This window comes from Pelecanus crispus, chromosome 5, assembly GCF_030463565.1.
Source record: "Pelecanus crispus isolate bPelCri1 chromosome 5, bPelCri1.pri, whole genome shotgun sequence".
Lineage (NCBI taxonomy): Eukaryota > Metazoa > Chordata > Aves > Pelecaniformes > Pelecanidae > Pelecanus > Pelecanus crispus.
Window position 1 is genome coordinate 18,559,122 of NC_134647.1, and position 17,437 is coordinate 18,576,558.

Consider the following 17,437-nt stretch of genomic DNA (forward strand, 5'->3'; position numbering starts at 1 on the left):
GCACTGGTGCAGCCCTCTGCGGCCCCCATGTGCCGCCCGCCCTAGCCCACGGGCACGGCTTGGCTGTGAGGAAGAAGAGAGATGGTGCTCAGCACCCCACCCTGGCTCTGCTGCAGGGGCTGGTCCCCCCAGGCCAGGGGAGCAAGGCTGGAGCCGAGCAAACCTCAGGGCTGGGCAGAGCTGGGAGAGGAGTCAGTCCTCACTGCCCCCGATGCTGCAGAGCCCTGTCACAGCCCCCGGCTACTACAGCCCCCAGGGCTGCTCCTGGCTGGTGCCCGTTACTAACCCTTGCCGTGTCCTTTCTCTGTAAGCAACTTAATAAATTGTTTGGTGACAGGCAGGCTTGGGTCTGGGTGCAGTGGCGCTGGGGACAGAGACAGGGAGCTGGGCTTCTGCTTGCCCTCTCTCCTGCAGGCACCTGCCCCATGGCTCACACAGAGCTCCAAACAGCCCAAAGAAAAAGGATTAAAAGGAGCAGAGAGATTCCTTTTATACAGCCGCATATTTTACATCCCATATACATATATGCCTATACACACACATACATCTCTGCAGCAGGCCTGTGCCACCGGGGCCTTAAAGCAGTCAGGATTCAGCCTCACTGCGAAGCACTGTCCTTCTCCATGGGGCACCCTCCTTCCTGCTCTGTCCCAGGGGGCCCCTCGGCCCGCCTCTCCCTCTGCACAGCATGGAGGTGGACGGTGGGCGTGCTGGGGTCCTTGCCCACCCCCTGGCTGGGGTCACCGGCGCCGTGCTCAGGGTGATGCCGCTGGATGTGTTTGATGACCTGGAACTTCTGCTTGGCCTTGTAGGGGCAGTAGCGGCAGAAGAAGGGGTGCTCGTTGGTGTGGGTCAGGTAATGGTGGCGCAGGCCGGCTGCCCAGCGAAAAGCCCGCCCGCAGGCATTGCAGACGTACGGCTTCTCCTCGCTGTGCTTCTTGAGGTGGGTCTTGAGGAGGAAGCGGGTCTTGAAGGCCTTGCCGCACTGCTCACAGATGAAGGAGCGGGCCTCCCGGTGCCGCGTCTCCTTGTGCACCCGCAGGGCATCTGCCCGGTTAGTGCGGTACTCGCACTCGTCGCAGCGGTACGGCTTCAGGCCTGCAGCAACGGGGAAGTGGCTGGGATGGGGGTACGGTGCCCTCCCTCCTGCGGGTGTCACCGTCCCCAGAATGGCATCAGCCCCCAGGGTCTCCCCTATACTCCATCCTCGGCGCTGAGAAGGCACAGCCTACCAGCAGGCACTTCAAAACCCCAAACTTCCAAGGCACCATGCTTTGGCCCCGTATCGCCCCACCTTCCCTCCTGCCCTGGGGCACTGTCCCCAGCCCACCCACACAAGAACATGCTGCCCCCCAACTGCTGGGGGTCCTCCCCCAGCTCCATCTGGGCCGCTGGTAGCAGAGGAAGCACCGAGCTGGGGGCTGCGCAGCGCCAAAGCCCTCCCCAGCGCCCCATGACTTGTCCCCGGCGGGCAGCACTCACCCGTGTGCTTTGTCATGTGGTACTTGAGCTGGTTCACCCACTTGCACTTGTAGCCGCAGTCAGGGCAGAGGTATTTCCGCTCCTCCTTGTGGATCCGCATGTGGTACTGGGCACAGGGCAAGAGGGCAGGGTCAGGATGAGGCCATGCCACCTGCCCTGGGAATGTGCAGGACTCTGGGGTGCCAACGAGGGTCTCAAAGACAGCTCTGGCATCTCAAACTGCATGGGGCAAGGAGGGCTGTCTGCTTGCCTGGCAGACTATGGGCAGGAGGGATCCACAGCAGGGTCAGGATGAGACCCCTGTACTGCTGAGCTTGTTCTGTCCCAGCCTGTGGAGGGGCACAGGCTTTTCGCCCCAGTTTGGTATTTAGGGCAAAGTCCAGGTTAAAACCCAGTGCAAAAGACCTAGCCCCGAGCTGAGAATGTTGCACAGCCTCGCCTAGGTGGCCCCAGAGGGCTCCAGCTCAGCCTGGCCATTAAAAAAGTCAATATTTCTTTTAGCAAAACCAGACCATTTTCCCCTCCATTACCCCATGCCTGGCCCTCCTGTTCTAGGAAAGGCCCTTTACGATGCATGAGGATGCTAATCACCTACAGAAATGAGGGCAGGGTCTGGCTCTGCTTGCAGGAAAGCTGAGCTTTCCCTGCATTCTGTCTAACTGGTGCCACAGGGCATGCCGCTAGCCAGCCGGCAGCCAAACTTGGCTTCAAGTGGTGCAAGGCTGCCCCATGATGGGAGCATGGCCAGCCGCACCCAGAGGATGCTAGAGATGTCAGCAGGAAGAGGAGTGAACGTGGACAGCTGCCCACCTTCTTGCTTTGCTACAAATCCCTCTTCCCCTTAATCTGCAACAGCAGGGAGCAGAGTTTAGGATGGAAACATATTGTATCCACATGAGTTTTACCTGCTCACCTGTTCCTGCGGGAGTCACAGAGAAGAGGAGACAGAGGACAAAACTTCCCCTCGGGAGTTTCTTCTTCTTCCCCAAATCCCTGTGTCTGGATCCCCCCCAACCCATGTAGATGCAGTAGGATATATCCCCCACACCCAAGCAGGGCTCTCACCTTGAGACGCGAGGGGTCAGCACAGGCATATTTACAGAGGTGGCACTTGTAGGGCTTCTCGCCAGTGTGGATGCGGATGTGCCACGTGATCTTCTGCCTGTTCTTGGTGGTGTACTCACAGTCCGAGCACTTGTACACGCGGGTGCCCCCATGGCCCTTCATGTGCTGGTCAAAGACGAGCTGGTGGCGGCAGGCAAAGTCGCAGAAGGGACACCGCAGCGGTTTGTCCTGGGGGGCAGCCGGCTCGTGGCTCTCCATGTAATGCCGCACCAGCTGCTGCCGCTCCTTGGCTGCAAAGCTGCACAGCTCACAGCGGTGGCTAAAATGCTGTGTCTTGTGCTCCTCCAGTGCCTCCCGGGTGGGGAAGGTCTCCTTGCAGGTGCCGCACTCCAGGTGCGGGTGCTGCTTCTGCACGTGGCACTTGAGCGTGGCCTCGCTGTGGCACACGAAGCCGCAGCGTGGGCAGCCATAGGACACCTTCTCCTCGTGCCGCCGCAGGACATGCTGCTTGAGGGCTGTCTCGGAGCTGAAGCGAGCCTCGCAGCGGGAGCAGCCGAAGTTGAGCTCGCCGCGGTGGCAGCTGTTGACATGGCGGGTGATGTCATTCTGCAAGTAGCTGCTGTAGTCGCAGAGCGGACAGAAGTGGGTGGGCGTCTTCTCGTGCACCCGCAGGCGGTGGATGCGCAGCTTGGAGTTGGTACCGAAGGTCTGACTGCAGATGCCGCAGGCGATGCGCCCCACGCCAGTGTGCAGGGACTGGTGGGCCTCCAGGCGGTAGCGCCGCGTGGTGCTGAACTCGCAGTAGCGGCACTTGTGCGGCTTCACCCCCTCATGCTTGATGCGGATGTGCTGCCGCAGGCAGCGGGCCTGCTTGCAGGTGAACTCGCACTGGCGGCACTGCAGCTGCGGCCGCTTGCTGTAGTGCTTGCGGTGCAGCTTGCGGTGCAGCCGCAGGGCTTTGGCTGCCTTGGAGGTGAAGGGGCAGGAGGCACAGCGAAACTCGCCCAGCGCCACGCAGCCCCTCTTCTTGTGCGTCCTCATGGCTCGTTCCTGGTGGCAGGTGAAGGGGCAGGTGGGGCAGGAGAAACGCCTCCTCTTGGGCAGGGTGGATTTGGCGGGGGCTGCATCCAGGGGGGGCTCACCAGGCTGGCCTGTCTCAATGCTGGACGGGTCCCCTTTGGGGAGCTCAGTGCTTTGGGGTCCATCCTCCTCAGGATGCACAATGTGCTTCTCGGCACAGTGATTCTTGAGGGCCCGGCGGGAGCGGAAGGCCTCAGGGCACAGGGAGCACCAGAACTGCTCCAGGCTCCGGCACCCATCCTCCACGTGGGAGGTGATGGTGGAGACACGGGAGCACACAAAGGAGCAGGCATTGCAGTGCAGCTTCCCTCCCTCCAGCCGGTATTTCTCCAGGGGTTTCCCAGGCTGGGGGGGACAAGCAGCTCCACCTGGCTCAGCCCCATCCCCTTGCTGGGGAGGCTCTTCTGCCACCTCTGTGCTGTCACCTGGCAGGGATTTCTCAGGGGCAAGACAGCCCGAGGCCCGTTCCCCAGCTGAAGGACTGCCTGCTGCCTGCGTTTTATCAGGCAGCAGTTCAGCTTCCCAGGGGCTCTCGGCATGCCCAGATTCCTCTGAGCTTCCCCTCTCACTATCTGCCGTTTCCACACTGTTCTCACCAGGCTGGACGGCAGGTTGGCACAACCCAGGTGGTTCCTGACCAGCTGGCTTGAAGATCTTGTTCTTCTTCAGGAGGACCGGGCACTTCTTGAGGAGATGGGTGTTGAGCCCCCTTTGCTGCTTAAAGCTGGCACCACACTCGTGGCACACGAGTGGGGCCCGGCGGCTCTGGCAGCTGGCCTTGGAGTGCAGGGACATGGACTTCTCCTTCCGCGTGATGTACGAGCACTTCTCACACTTAAAGATCTGGCTCTCTGACTGCACCACCAGCATTTGCACCCTGCCCTCCAGCACCAGTGTCTCCGCCTGCTCCTTGTCCTGCTTCCGCAGTGCCTTCAGTACTGACTCTGAGCCGCCTCTAACACAGTCATCGGAGGCGGCCGCATCCTCTGGGACAGGCGGGTGGCTCTGTTCAGCTGTCTTCAGCACGCTGAGCCAGGCCTCCTGCAGCTCGGCTTGGCTGGCCTCTCTCGTCTCAGTGTCTGCGACCAGCTTGTGGTGGTCCGAGCATGACCCCTCGAGGTGGCCCATGGCCTGCCTTAGGGAGTTGTTTCCCTGGCTGTCTCCTGCTGCCACCCTGTCCTCTAGCGTCACCGCCTCATCCTCCTCTACATCTGCCTCCTCTTCCTCAAAGTCCGGGATGTCTTCGAGCGCGTTGTCATTGCCCTCCAAGCCCAGGTCATCCTGGGAGCCCAGCATCTCATAGGCTGTGGGAGGCTCCTTGCAGGACAGCATTTCCATGCTCTCCGGCTGCGCTGTGCAGGCTTCTCCAGTCAAATGCTCCAGGAGGGGTTCAGACGAAACGTTCACAGCCTCCAAGTGCAACGCCACATCCCCAGAAGCGGCAAGCTCAGTCGAGCCTGCGGCAGGATCTCCTTGCATGCAGTCATCTCCCAGGGAATCGCCAGCAGTGGGACAGCTCTGCTCCCCTTCGCCCACACCTCCCTCTGCCTCGCTGCTGCTCTCCGGTGGTGCGGCACCCTGCCCAAGGAGGGGCACCACGAATGTTTGCTGGTAGCCCTCTTCCCCCTGGGACTCCAGCTGGGACGGCTTCGCCTTTGCCCACTGCTCCTTGCTGGCGAGGGGGGAGCTGGCATCCACACGCAGGGCTGCACCAAGCTCGCAGCCAAAGAGCGCCTCAGATGAGCTGATCTCCAGCTCCTTGCTGGCATAGTTTTCCAGCCAGTCCTTGTCACCAGGGACATAGCCATGAATCTTGCGCTTGTGGAAGAAGAGGCTGGTGTTGCTGAAGGTGCAGTAAGAGCAAAGGGCGCAGCGAAACTCCTTCTGCTTGGTGTGCTTGCAGTTCTCGTGGTTCAGCAGCGCCTGCTTATACTTGGTCTGGTAGGTGCAGTACTGGCACTGGAAGATGGGCACTTGGTAGTTCTGTGAGTGCTTTGCCTGCATGTGCTTCTGCAGCTCATACTTGCGCTTGCAAGCGAAGCCGCACACCTCGCAGATCAGACTTTTGCCCTGGTGCCGCAGCTTGTGGCTGCTGAGCTGGTCGGCACGGTGGCACCGGTACGAGCACTGGTTGCATTGGTACCTGTGGGGAAAGCAGAATCAGTCAGGAAGTGTGAGGAACTGGGGCAGGCTGAGCCTTGTCAGACACGCTGAGCTCTGCTTCCCTGTCCTGGACACATGGGGAAGGGGTGCGGTTCGGTTTGCTGGATCTGACCTTTGCCATCTGGGCAGCTCTTACCACAAGCAATTCCTCCCTGCTGCAGCCCTTGACACTGCTGGTGCTTTACACCCCCAGCCTGGGGACAGGAGGTAGATTCCCTGGGTATCCCATAGAGTGACTGCATCACCCCCCCCCCCCCCCCCCCATCACACCAGCAGCACCTCCAGCACCCCTGGAGGCAGACTAGACCTGAAGGAGGTGATTATACAGAAGCAGAAACACGTTTTGGCAGAGTCCTGCATGTGCTCCAGCTGGCCTTGGCCCACAAACATCAGCAGAGCCCATGAACCCAAGCTCAGAGCTGCACTGATGTGGTAATACACCTCCTTGGCATCACGGAGACACCAAAGATAGCTTTGCCTCCACAGCACCATGCTGGCTCAAAGACCACATTTCTTAAGTGCCAGATAGAGCAGGCTGTAGCCATCCCCTAGGCATGAGAGAGTCTGGCACACAATGCAGCCCAGAGCAGCAAGACCCCCAGAGCAGGATTTGGGGAGGACCTGACTATGCTGCCAGGTCAGCAGGGCTGGGACTCGTACCGGAGATCTCCAGTGTGCTTGCGCATATGGACGTTCAGGTAGTGCTTCCACTTGGTGATATACCCGCACTCAGTGCACATGAAGTTCTTGTCGTTGGAGTGGGTCAGCATGTGCTTGGACAGGTAGCTCACGTCCCGGCATGTGAAGTCGCAGAGCTCACACTTGTGAGGTTTCTCTCCTGCAGGCAACACAGGAATGCCCTTAGCACGACAGCCAGATAAGGCAGCATGGGCTGCCTTCCCCTGTGGGGAAACCAGCTCAGCAGGAGCTGGGGATAACAGCAGGGATGAGGGCATGCCACGACTTCAGCCAAGCGACGCTAGGGTGGCAGAGACAGTGATGGGACCCAGGAGCCCTGACCCCCCCCCATCCCGGCTCAGCTCTCAGGAACCCCGCAGCAGACACCCACCAGTGTGCAGCAGCATGTGCCGGATGAGCACTCTCTTGTGCGCAGTGGCAAAGGCGCACTCAGTGCACTTGTGGATCTTCTCATTTGCGTGCATCTTGCCCACATGGTCGTGAAACTCCACAGGGTTGAAAGTGGCATAGGGGCAGAAGCTGCACTGGAGCTGCTCGCTGCCTGGGTGCCCCTGCTTCTTGTGCTTGCGGAAAACGTGCTTGTTGGAGCAGATGAAGTCACACTGCTGGCAGTGGAAGGCGTAGTGGGTTTTTCGGTGAGCCTCCATGGCCTCGGCTGTGTCAAAGAGCAGCGAGCAGGCGTGGTACTTGCACTCCACTGCCTTGATGCCATGAGTGTCCTTGAGGTGACGGACAAACTCCTTCCGGTCCTCTGCGCAGTAGTTGCAGCCCCCCTGGAAGCAGCTCAGCCTCTTGGGCTCAGCTTTGTGAGTCTTCAAGTGCTCTTTGAGGGCCTGGCTGAGCCGAAACTTCTCCTCACAGACAGGGCAGGAGTAAACGTCAGAGTAGAAGTTGGAGATGTCCTCGTGCATGCTGGCCATGTGGCGGTTGAGGGCATTCTTCTCCACTGAGCTGTAGTGGCAGAGCGGGCAGCGGTGGGCCTTCTCACCTGTCTCCCGCATCATGTGGATTTTCAGCTTGCTTTTGCTGGTGAAGTACTTGTGGCAGTTGGGGCACTGCAGGCTGGGGTCAGGGAAGTGCAAGTGGAGGTGCTCCACCAGGTGCGTCCGCTTCTTAAAGCATCGTTTGCATTCGGGGCACATGTGGGTTTTGTAGAGGTACTCAGAGCCCTCCGCGACATCCCCTGTGAGAGTAGAGCAGGGGGAGCTGTCAGCAGGGAAGAGACAGAGAAGAAAATCACAGGCAGATGCTCTCTCCCCGATCCAGCTGCGCTAGGGTGAGGGCTTATCATATACGTGGTCACACAGCAGCCATTTACTTGGAGGGACTGTCCCTGCCGCAAGCTACCAGCATGGTTCAGGTGGGCTCTTTCCAGCTCAACACTGGCAAAGATAATCCAGCGCAGCCTGAACTGGGTCTGCTCATGTGCCCCAGCTCCCCAAAGCCAGGCAGACTTTTGCCTACTTTTGCCTGGGCCTGGCAGCAGCTGAGGACGGACAACAGAAGAAGGGACGTGTTTGCTTAGGTAGAGGGCAGGGGAGGGGGGAACAGGGCACCAGTACATGCAGGAGACATGAGGCTGCCGGACGGCACAGCACCCCCACGTCCCACCAGCCCGGCCCACGTTTCCCCGCCAGTCTCGAGGCCGTGCTGCTTGTTCATAATACAAAGCCCGAGCAGCTCCTGGTCTGGCCCAGCAGTGCCCTGCATCCTACCTTTGAAGTGCTGTGCCCGCGGCACTCTGGCTTTCTCGGGAGCCACCTTCCTGTCCTCTTTGGCCTCGCCTTCACAGGGGCTCTCGCCATCCTCCTCTGGCGACTCATCCTCACCGCTGTCCAACTCCTCTTCTCCGGCTGACGCTTTCTGCCCCTCCAAGGAGCCCTCCCCAGTGCCTGCAGGCTTTGCTGGCCTGGCTTCTGCTGCGGCAGCTTCCCAGCCAGGGTGGCAATTCCCCACCTCCTCCTGCCCTTCTTCTGCTGCTTCAGTGGGGAAAGACAGAGATTGTCATGCTCCAGATGAGAGGGAGCCACCCCCCCTCACCCAGACACATGCAAAAAAACCTCCTGGCTGAGATGGGGGACACAAACTGTGTCGCAAGGAAGAAGGAAAGCTGCAGAAAGCCACCAGAGCACAAGGGTCTCCAGCAGCACAGCCTCGCCCCCTACTCATCCCAGTTGTAACTGGGACACAGCCAGCCTCTGCAGCACCCACAGGCCCTGATCCCCCCCACCCAGCCATACCCAACGACAGGACACAGCGCTGCTCGGGGCCATGAGTGGCCGAGACAGGGGGGCTGCCTGCTGTGGGCATCTCCGCAGGGGGCTCCACAGCATGGCCCTTCCTGTGCTGCCAAAAGAGCTTGGCATTGGCTGTGACAAAGTTGCAGCAGCCGCAGTGGAAGGGGAAGTGGGTGCGGTGGTGCTGCTCCATGGCCGGGCGGCTGGGGAAGAGCAGGGGGCAGCCACGGTAGGCACAGGACACAGGGGAGGCCCCGTGCAGGCAGCGCAGGTGGCTGCGCAGTTGCTTGCGGTCCTCCGTGGCGAAGCAGCAGCCCTTCTCAGGGCAAGGCAGGGCTCCCAGCGGGGCGCGGTGGGTCTTGAAGTGCTCCTTGAGTTCGCCGGGCTGTGCAAATGCCTCCTGGCAGACGGGGCACAGCAGACGCTCGGGAGCAGAGCCCTCCTGTGCACCGGCTCCGGGCAGCTCCGAACCCTCTGGCTCGCTCTGGCCCTCGCTGGCAGAAGCAGACAGTGTCCCAGGGAGCTCCAGGTGCCCTGGGGGGGCCAGCAGCAGGCACTGGTGCTGGGACAGCAGGGAGGCCTCTGGGAAGCTCTGGCCACACCTCTCGCAGAAATACAGCTCCACCACTTTGACCAGCACCTCTGCAGGGAGCAAGGGGAGAGTGTTAGAAAGGACTTTCACCAGGCCCAGAGCTTGGGACTGGCGGTTCAGTTCCAGCTCAGAGACAAGAAGGATAAATGCTTGTTGCCACAAATTACAGTTTGGAGAACCACAGCCCTCCCCCTGCCCAAGGTATCCCAGGATGCATGCTCCCATCAGAGCAGGGACACCATCACCCAGGTGACCACAATGACCAGGTCTGTCCCTTAGCACCTTTGAGGCACCCAGCAATGCAAGGCCAGCCCAGGCCTGTTTCTATCAGGATGCCCCTACACTGGGCCCGGGTGAGAAGTGAGCTGGGGGCGGCAGCAGCAGTCTCCAGGGTGGAGATCTCTGCCTGGTCCCTGCTGACAGCCTGGAGTGACCTCCTTGCTTGGTCCGTGGCTCCCATGGCCACCCCTCCCCATCTACACACCCAGCTCGTGCCTGCTCTGCGCTGAAACGTGGCACCGGACTCATGACACACACAGGGTCAGAGACACGAGGGCACCATGGGTGCTGGCTGGAGGGGACAGGACCCCCAGCTAGACCTCTCTCCCTCTGCTGAGCACCAAGGGGCCCACTCTGCCCTCCCCATACCCTGTACCTGTAGCATTGGCTGCGTTGCTCAGTGTCACATTGCCAGCCACAGCTTCAATGAGTATTTCCACATTGCTTCCTTCAGCGTGAGCCCCTTCCCCAGGCATCGACGCCTCCGCCAGCAGCAAGTCCTGACTGGCAGTCAGTGGGGGCATCCCCGCCAGGCCGGTGCTGGCTGCGCCGGGGCTTCCCATGGCTCCCGCCTCTCCCGGTGTGGGCAGGAGCAGCTCCGAGCACAGGGCCTCCATCTCCCCACTGGCAGCCTCAGACACAGCCACTTCTGCACTCATTGCCAGCGGGCACCGGCTTGGTGCCGGGCAGAGGGCCTCTCGTTCTGAAACAGAAAAAAGCGCTTTAAATGAGGGAGAACCCAGAAGCCCAGGGGTCCTACAGGATTTTGAGGGCTGTCCTGCGGTGCCAGTCCCCAGGGAGGGGTATGAGCCGGGGTACCTCAGCGCTGGCTCCCTTCTGCCGTGCCCCGAGCAGGCTGCTGGCAAAACCCATTGCCACGGGGGAGATGGGGGTGCGAGGACCCCCGTACCCTCCCCAAAGGCGCCCGGGGGCCTCTCCCTGAGCCCAACAGCCAGGGCCTGCTCCCCAGGCCCAGGCGGGCCCAGACCCGGGCCTAGCCCCCAGACCCGAGGCCAGGTGGGCCGGAGCCCGAGCCCGCCCCCCGGATCCGGGCCCGGCCCCACCGAGGAGGTGCTCACCGCGAGTCCCCGCACGGCCAGGGCCGCCCCCAGCCTCCTCGCACCGCGGTCCCGGCCGGTCCCCGTCACCCCGGGCCGGGGGCTCAAGCTGGGCCCCGGTGCCCCCGGCCCCGGTACATCCCGCTGGCGCGCGCCGGGCGGGCGGGAGGGAGCGAGCGCCGCCCTTTGTGCGGCTCGCGCGGCCCCGCCGCCCGCCCCGGCCCCACTCTGCGGTGCGAGCCGGCAGCGACCGGAAGCGGCGTCGGGCGGAAGTGAGGGGGCGGGGCCGGGCCGGGCCATAGAGAGCGGCGCGGCGGTGAGGGGCGGTGGGGCTGGTACCGGGTTCCTGCCTGGGGTGGGGCTCCGCTCTGGGGGTGAGGGGCGCGGAGGCCCCGCCGTGGGGCGGGCGGGGGCTGGGCGCCTGCTGTGGGGAAGGCCGGTGCGGGGCCCGGTCTCCTGCGGGGGAAGGTGGGCTCCTGCCGCGGGGCTGAGGCTCGGCTGCGGGGGGATAGGCCCCACTGCGGGGCAGGGACCCTGCCGTGGGTCTGAGGCCTTCCCGTGGGGCCGGGGATGCCCTGCCCTGGGAAGGAGCCTTGCTGCGGGGTCAGACCCTGTTCTGAGGGAGCTGGGGCCCTGCTTGAGGGAGCTGAGTGTGTCTGTCTGTCATGGGAGGCTCCCCCTCATGCCCTATATCTGACAGACCACTGCTGAGGGAGCTGGAGAAAATTTGAGCCCCCTAAGCGTGTGGCTGGTGCCCTTTATCCAGACATGGAGATGCTGCTTCCACCGCAGCCGTGTGCCCATTGCCAGCAGCAAAGAGCCAGATCTTGGCTCAGCCTGGGGATGCACTAAAGCTTTTTCAAACAATAAACCTTAAATAATTGTAGTTCTCGTTTAAAGAATAAAACTGTGTAAAGCTCTGGGCTTCTTGTCATGGCTGAAGAAGCAACAGATGCTCCTGTGCTTGCTTGAGAGCGTCCAGCTCCTGGCCTCCTCATACCTGTCTCGCCCAGTGGCCTGCAGAGAGGGAGGAGGCTCCTGTGGCCGTCAGCTGTCTGAACCCCCAGTAATAAGATACGCATGGACGTGGGAGATCTGAATGTGCTAGGCAGCCTTTCACCTTGAGAACCAGCCATGATAAAGGCCAGGGAACTGCAGGCGATCCATTGTATCCCTTGCTGCCATTCATTCCTTCTCTTTCCATGCAGGTTTGTGCTTCTCCAGGGTGCAGAGACGATGCTGTGGAAAGGAGCCGTTTAACCTCCCACAATGCCCTTTTCTGACTTCATCTTAGCACTGAAGGACAACCCGTACTTTGGGGCTGGGTTTGGTCTCGTTGGGGTGGGCACAGCCCTGGCGTTAGCCCGGAAAGGGGCCCAGTTCGGGCTGGTGGCTTTCAGGCGCCATTATATGATCACCTTGGAGGTGCCCAGCAAGGATAAGAGCTATCACTGGCTGCTGAACTGGATCTCCCACCACGCCAAGCACACGCAGCACCTCAGCGTCGAGACATCGTACCTGCAGCATGAAAGCGGGCGTGTCAGCACCAAGTTTGACTTTGTCCCTAGCCCTGGGAACCATTTCATCTGGTAAGGGAGGGTAGGGGAAAGCAGTCTGGGGACTGACCCTTGTTTTAGCAAGGAAACTCCAACCTGGGGAGCCTGTGGAGGCAGCAGAGAGGATCCTGCCTCTTTCTTGGGTCTGGATTAGGGCAGGAGATTGAAAGTGAGAGGAGTCTGTATTCACCGAAGTGCTTTCTTTACCCGAGATGAGTGTTCTCCTTGATGCACGACCCGAGCCAGGCTCAGCTGAGTGGTGCTGGACCACCATCCCCTAACCCCGTCTTCCCGCCCCAGGTATCGCAGGAAGTGGATTCGCATTGAGCGCAACCGGGAGAAGCAGATGATCGACCTGCACACGGGGACCCCCTGGGAGTCTGTCACCTTCACTGCGCTGGGCACCAACCGGGAGATCTTCTTCAATATACTCCGGGAAGGTCTGTAGCAGAGCTGCGTGGGGCCCTGCCGGGAACAGCCTGCTCCCCAGCAATGCCCCGGCCTTCATGCGAGATCCTTTTCCCTGCCAGCTGTCCCCTCTGCCTCTCTCTGCAGCCCGGGAGCTGGCTCTGCAGCAGCAGGAGGGGAGGACGATCATGTACACGGCCATGGGAGCAGAGTGGCGGCAGTTCGGCTTCCCCCGCCGCCGGCGGCCTCTCAGCTCAGTGGTACTGGAGGAAGGTGTGTCGGAGAAGCTGGTCCAGGACGTGAAGGAGTTCATCGACAACCCCAAGTGGTACAGCGAGAGAGGCAAGGCTCCAGCATGGTGTCCTCGGTACCGTGCCCAGCGTGGGTCCTTACCCCCCTGCAGCCATGGCTGTGGGGCACCACCGTGGGCACATCCCAGAGATGAGCAAGCCCAGGTGCTGAGGTCAGGCCTGGGTCTGCAAAGGGACAAACTCCCCTCGGTTCAATCCAATCCTGGAAGCCACAATAAACCACGGAGTTCATTGCTCCTGTGATGCTGCTGTGGGGTGGGGCAGGATGCTCGTGGTCCTCTCTGGAGACAGCTGCAGAGAAACTTTGTCCTGCTGCTTGCCTTCCTCTGGTGTAGCCCCACAGCTCTGGGGGAGAGAGCTCAGAGCAACCCAGCTGGTTCCTAAAAGGACACTGTCTTCCTAGGGATTCCCTACCGAAGAGGCTACCTCCTGTATGGTCCTCCTGGCTGTGGGAAAAGCAGCTTCATGTGAGTATTGCCAGCTGGCTAACAGCAGTTTTTCTGCCAGCTGCCCGCTCTGGGGCACAGCAGTCTCTGGTGAGAAGGTGTGGATGAGTTTGGATTTGAAATGCAGGAGTGGGCTGTGCCTTCTGCGTGGTGCCTGGTGTCAACGTTCACGTTGCTGGTACCGTGACAGGTCAGGGTGACGAGCCCTTCGTGCCCTGGCTTTACACAGCGCTGCATGGCACCGGTGGGCTGAGCAGGGGCTCCCACCTGCCTCCCATATCTGATCCCCACTGGGGGAGGATGCCTCTGCCCTTTCCCTTGCTGCTGGGCAGGGAGATACCATTCTGCCTCTGCTCCAGGCTTTCTCGCTGTGATTCACCCCTGTGGTTTGTGTCCTTCCCAGCACAGCCCTGGCCGGGGAGCTGCAGTACAGTATCTGCCTGCTGAGCCTCAGCGACCACAGCCTCTCCGATGACCGGCTCAATCACCTCCTGAGCGTGGCACCTCAGCAAAGCATCATCCTGCTGGAGGACGTGGATGCTGCCTTCGTCAGCCGGGACCTCGCCGCTGAGAGTGAGCGGTGCCCCTGTTCCCGGGCCAGCAGTGGGAGGGAGGTTTGCTGGCTGTGCTGGGGGGTGGTTTGGACTCTGGGCTGTTCTGCTGCACCGGCAGAGACCAGGAGTGGGCAGCTTTCTGGGACCTCAGGGCCTGAGCTAGACCTTGCCCAGTTTTGGCTAGGCCACATAAAGGGAGAACTGTGTCCTTTATCCTCAGGCAAAGACGCTTCTGCCCAGCTATTTTCAGTATGAGGGAAGGGGTCGCTTTCCCCCTCATTCTCTTTTTGGGTTCCCAGGGTGCAGGTGGGCCAGGGAGGTGAATGTGCTGCCAGCCAGGGAGAGGCAGAGGGTCAGCCTCAGGAGAAGGAGAGAGTGGGGAGCTTGGCTTAAGCCTCAGGCCATAGTGAGGTGGCCCACAGGACTGCGCGGGGTGTGTGGCCGATGGATATGATCTCGGACACCTCTGTCCTCAGACCCGGCTGTGTACCAAGGCATGGGGCGCCTGACCTTCAGCGGCCTCCTCAACGCGCTGGATGGTGTGGCCTCCACGGAGGCCAGGATTGTCTTCATGACCACCAACTACGTGGACAGGTTAGAGCTGCCCTCTGGGAGGGAACAGGGAGGGTGGCATGGGAAAACCTTGCTCCCTTTTGATGACCTTTATGGAGGGCTATTTGCATCCTCCAGTGTGAAGACTCGGGGTTCAGGTTTCCTGAATCCTCCCTCAGGATGCAAATCCCTTGATTGCTAATCAGGATCCCCTTTGCTGGAGCCTCAGATGCTTCCTTGCTGTTCAGACCATGGTTGTGCCCTTCAGAAGTACCAGCTTCCTGCCCATGGGGATCTGCAGATTTTGGGACTGTGGCCGTGCTGTGAAACGCTGGCCCCATGCGCAGCACCTTGGGTTGGCAGGATGCGGCCTGGGCTCACAGCACCTGGCCAAATGCTGCCCTGTGGCAGGCTTGGCTCACTCCAGACTGAGGTGGCCTAGAGGGTTGTTCAGAGAAGTTGCTCATGGGACAGAGATGGGCGGAGCTGTTTCCCAGGACATGCTTGTCCTCCTCTGGAGCCAGCCCTTCCCCTGGTCTCCTGTTTCTTTTAGGTTGAGTTTCCCCCTTCAGCCCCTCAGGGACAAACCTCTTTCCCACCCATCCCACAGTGCAGAGCACCTTGCAGATAGGACGCTGGCTGTGCTAGCGTGGAGGGGGGCTTCCTGCAGGACCCACCCTGCAGAGAAAACTTTGATCAGGTTTTCAAGGCACCCCTGTGTCTCTCGACAGACTGGACCCGGCCCTGGTGCGGCCCGGCCGCGTGGATCTCAAGCAGTACGTGGGCCATTGCTCCCGCTGGCAGCTTGCCTGCATGTTCCAGCGCTTCTACCCTGAGCAGCCCCCGGCTGCAGCCGAGCAGTTTGCGGAGCAGGCGCTGGCGGTCTCCAAACAGATCAGCGCTGCCCAGGTGCAGGGCCACTTCATGCTCTACAAGATGGACCCTGAAGGAGCCATTGCAAACATACACTCCATCCTGCTGTGACCGGGGGCCAGCTTTCCCCTGCTATGCTGTGAGGACTGGGACAAGGACTTGACCATCCCAGGGATGCCATGGAGCTGCCCAGCCATGCAGGCCAGGTGTCTGTTCACCTCTACCTCTCCAAGGCCTTGGTTTTTTGTTATAACATGCGGCGAGTCAGAGCTGCCAGCCTAGCAGCAGGGAGAGGGGATTGGCTCTTACTGCTCCCCAGACTTGGGTGCTACTGCACCGGCCCCGCTCACCAGCATGTGCCTCCTGCTGGGATTGCCGTAAGCTGCCGAGGCTCCTGGATGTGAATCCCCTTCTTTGCGGGGCAGCCTGGGGGTGCCCCAGACAGGCATTTCCCTGGGCCAGGACATTGGGGTGCTGTACTGCTAAAGAGCTGCTGGTCTTTGAAGGGAGAACAGTATTCACTGGTTTGTGAATATCCTCTGTGAAGTGCACAACACGGCTCTTGGCTCTCTGGTCCCTTTGCTTGTTAGTTGCCGCACTATCCAGCTGCTGGTCCAGAGCCCTCCTGAACAGGGCCTGGCACAGCCAGTACTGCAAATCTAGAGTGTTTCAGAAAAAAACAGCTCCCAAGAGACAGCTTGTTGTCCCTCAGGCTGCAGGCTGCTGCCACAGCTCCTGCCCTGCAGGGCTGCAATGCCAAGTTGCAGATCTGTTTAAACATCGTTCCTGGGCAGGCATGACTCTCTCCTGCCAGAGGAGATGTGGGGCCCCTGGAGCTAGGGCAGGCCTGCGTGTGGGGACAGATGAGAGGCTTTGGCTGGTTACAGAGTATCTTCCCAAGAGCTTGATGTTAACCCCAACGGGAATTTCTGCAGCCAGGCCAGCCTAGTGTGAGGTGCAGAAATGCCCATTGGAGGTGACTACTCCTCTCCTTCCAGCAGGAGAGGCCCTGCGTGGCTGAAGGAGGGATTTGGCCAGCTGCTGGCAGTCTCGCAGCCTTGTCCTTGTCACTGGGTTTCCTTCCTGCCAGGAACAAAAGTCCTGGGTGGGCTGGTAGAGCCACAGGTGCCTGAAATGCAATCAAGAAGCAGGCAGGTTCTGTGCTTCCTTCCCAATACCATGGAGCCAGGGGTCAGGGTGTGCACGCTGACCCACAAAATGAGCCAGCCAGAGCCTCTCCCCTCCCCAGTCCTTGTTCAGAGTCCTGAAAGTAGCTTCCCCAGAGCCAGCCCTATGTTCATGTCCTCGCTTTGGGGGCTGTGTCACCTTGGGGGAAGCTGGTTCGAGGTCAAACCCAAAATGTTAGGTTGCTGCTTAGCCTGCAGAGCCAAGGGTGAAGCTGAGAGCGTGCTGGGATACGAAGGGGCCCAGCCGATGCCACCTGGCTGAATTTCAGCACAAGCGGGTGCTGCTTTGATGCAACCCCAGACTTGCACAAATGTTTCTGCAAGTGAAGAGCTGATCCTGTGGCCATGGGGGGGGGGGGGGTCTCTAGTGACTCAGGGCAGCTCCCAGAGCAGGGTGCTGCTGTTGGCATCTCAAACCCTGTGCTTGGCTGTCCCACAGAGGCTGACTGCTCGGATCCAGCCTCGTCTCACAAAGCTGGGGTCAAAACTGGCCAATGAGTGACTGGTGAACACCTCGCAGCAGTTTGGGAGGATGGGGAAGTGGTGAGGGAGAACCAGAGGGGACACAGACCCCCACCCCAATGCCACCACACAAGAGCACAGGCAACATCTGTCACTCTGCTTTCTTTTAATAGTGTTAATGCTACAGATACCACTGGTGCCCTTCTGCCCAGCCTGAGTGTTTTTGCCAGTTAAGCCTCACAACAGCCCTGTGAGGTAGGTGGGTGACGCAGGTGGACACCAAGCTAGGAGCTCCAGGCAGGGTGCAGGCTCCATTCCTTCCTTCCAACTTCGAGGTTTGTTTTGTTTAGCCCAAATTAATTTCCACACGCTGTTGCAAAATGTGCTCTGCTCCAGGCTGACAGCAGTGAGTCAAAAAGGTGAGGGCCATTCC

At 60.6% G+C, this 17,437-nt stretch overlaps 2 protein-coding genes across 2 annotated transcripts; one reads left to right on the plus strand and one right to left on the minus strand.

Annotated features, from left to right (window-relative positions):
- Window positions 1-504: 504 nt before the first annotated feature.
- ZNF142 (zinc finger protein 142) lies at window positions 505-10,291 on the minus strand. Its single transcript, XM_075711041.1, has 8 exons — window positions 9,974-10,291; window positions 8,730-9,368; window positions 8,205-8,468; window positions 6,860-7,672; window positions 6,451-6,628; window positions 2,548-5,770; window positions 1,483-1,588; window positions 505-1,098 (listed from the first exon to the last, which is right to left on the minus strand). The coding sequence occupies exons 1-8, from the start codon at window positions 10,254-10,256 to the stop codon at window positions 599-601; spliced, it is 6,006 nt and encodes a 2,001-aa protein (XP_075567156.1). The 5' UTR covers window positions 10,257-10,291; the 3' UTR covers window positions 505-598.
- A 1,614-nt stretch (window positions 10,292-11,905) lies between these two features.
- BCS1L (BCS1 ubiquinol-cytochrome c reductase complex chaperone) lies at window positions 11,906-15,466 on the plus strand. The gene is made up of 7 exons (XM_009491541.2): window positions 11,906-12,244; window positions 12,512-12,651; window positions 12,767-12,961; window positions 13,334-13,397; window positions 13,780-13,949; window positions 14,407-14,524; window positions 15,214-15,466. Exons 1-7 carry the CDS (start codon window positions 11,925-11,927, stop codon window positions 15,464-15,466), a joined length of 1,260 nt encoding a protein of 419 aa, XP_009489816.2. The 5' UTR covers window positions 11,906-11,924.
- Window positions 15,467-17,437: the final 1,971 nt, after the last annotated feature.

Bases quoted from the DNA above. Each gene is read 5' to 3' on its own strand.
- ZNF142 (XM_075711041.1), bottom strand. From the start codon at position 10,256: ATGAGTGCAGAAGTGGCTGTGTCTGAGGCTGCCAGTGGGGAGATGGAG. The intron at 8,469-8,729 runs GTATGGCTGGGT...TCCCCACTGAAG, and splicing joins GCGCTGTGTCCTGTCGTTGG to CAGCAGAAGAAGGGCAGGAG. The intron at 7,673-8,204 runs GTAGGATGCAGG...CTACTCTCACAG, and splicing joins GCGGGCACAGCACTTCAAAG to GGGATGTCGCGGAGGGCTCT.
- BCS1L (XM_009491541.2), top strand. From the start codon at position 11,925: ATGCCCTTTTCTGACTTCATCTTAGCACTGAAGGACAACCCGTACTTT. The intron at 12,962-13,333 runs GCAAGGCTCCAG...CTGTCTTCCTAG, and splicing joins CAAGTGGTACAGCGAGAGAG to GGATTCCCTACCGAAGAGGC. The intron at 14,525-15,213 runs GTTAGAGCTGCC...GTCTCTCGACAG, and splicing joins ACCACCAACTACGTGGACAG to ACTGGACCCGGCCCTGGTGC.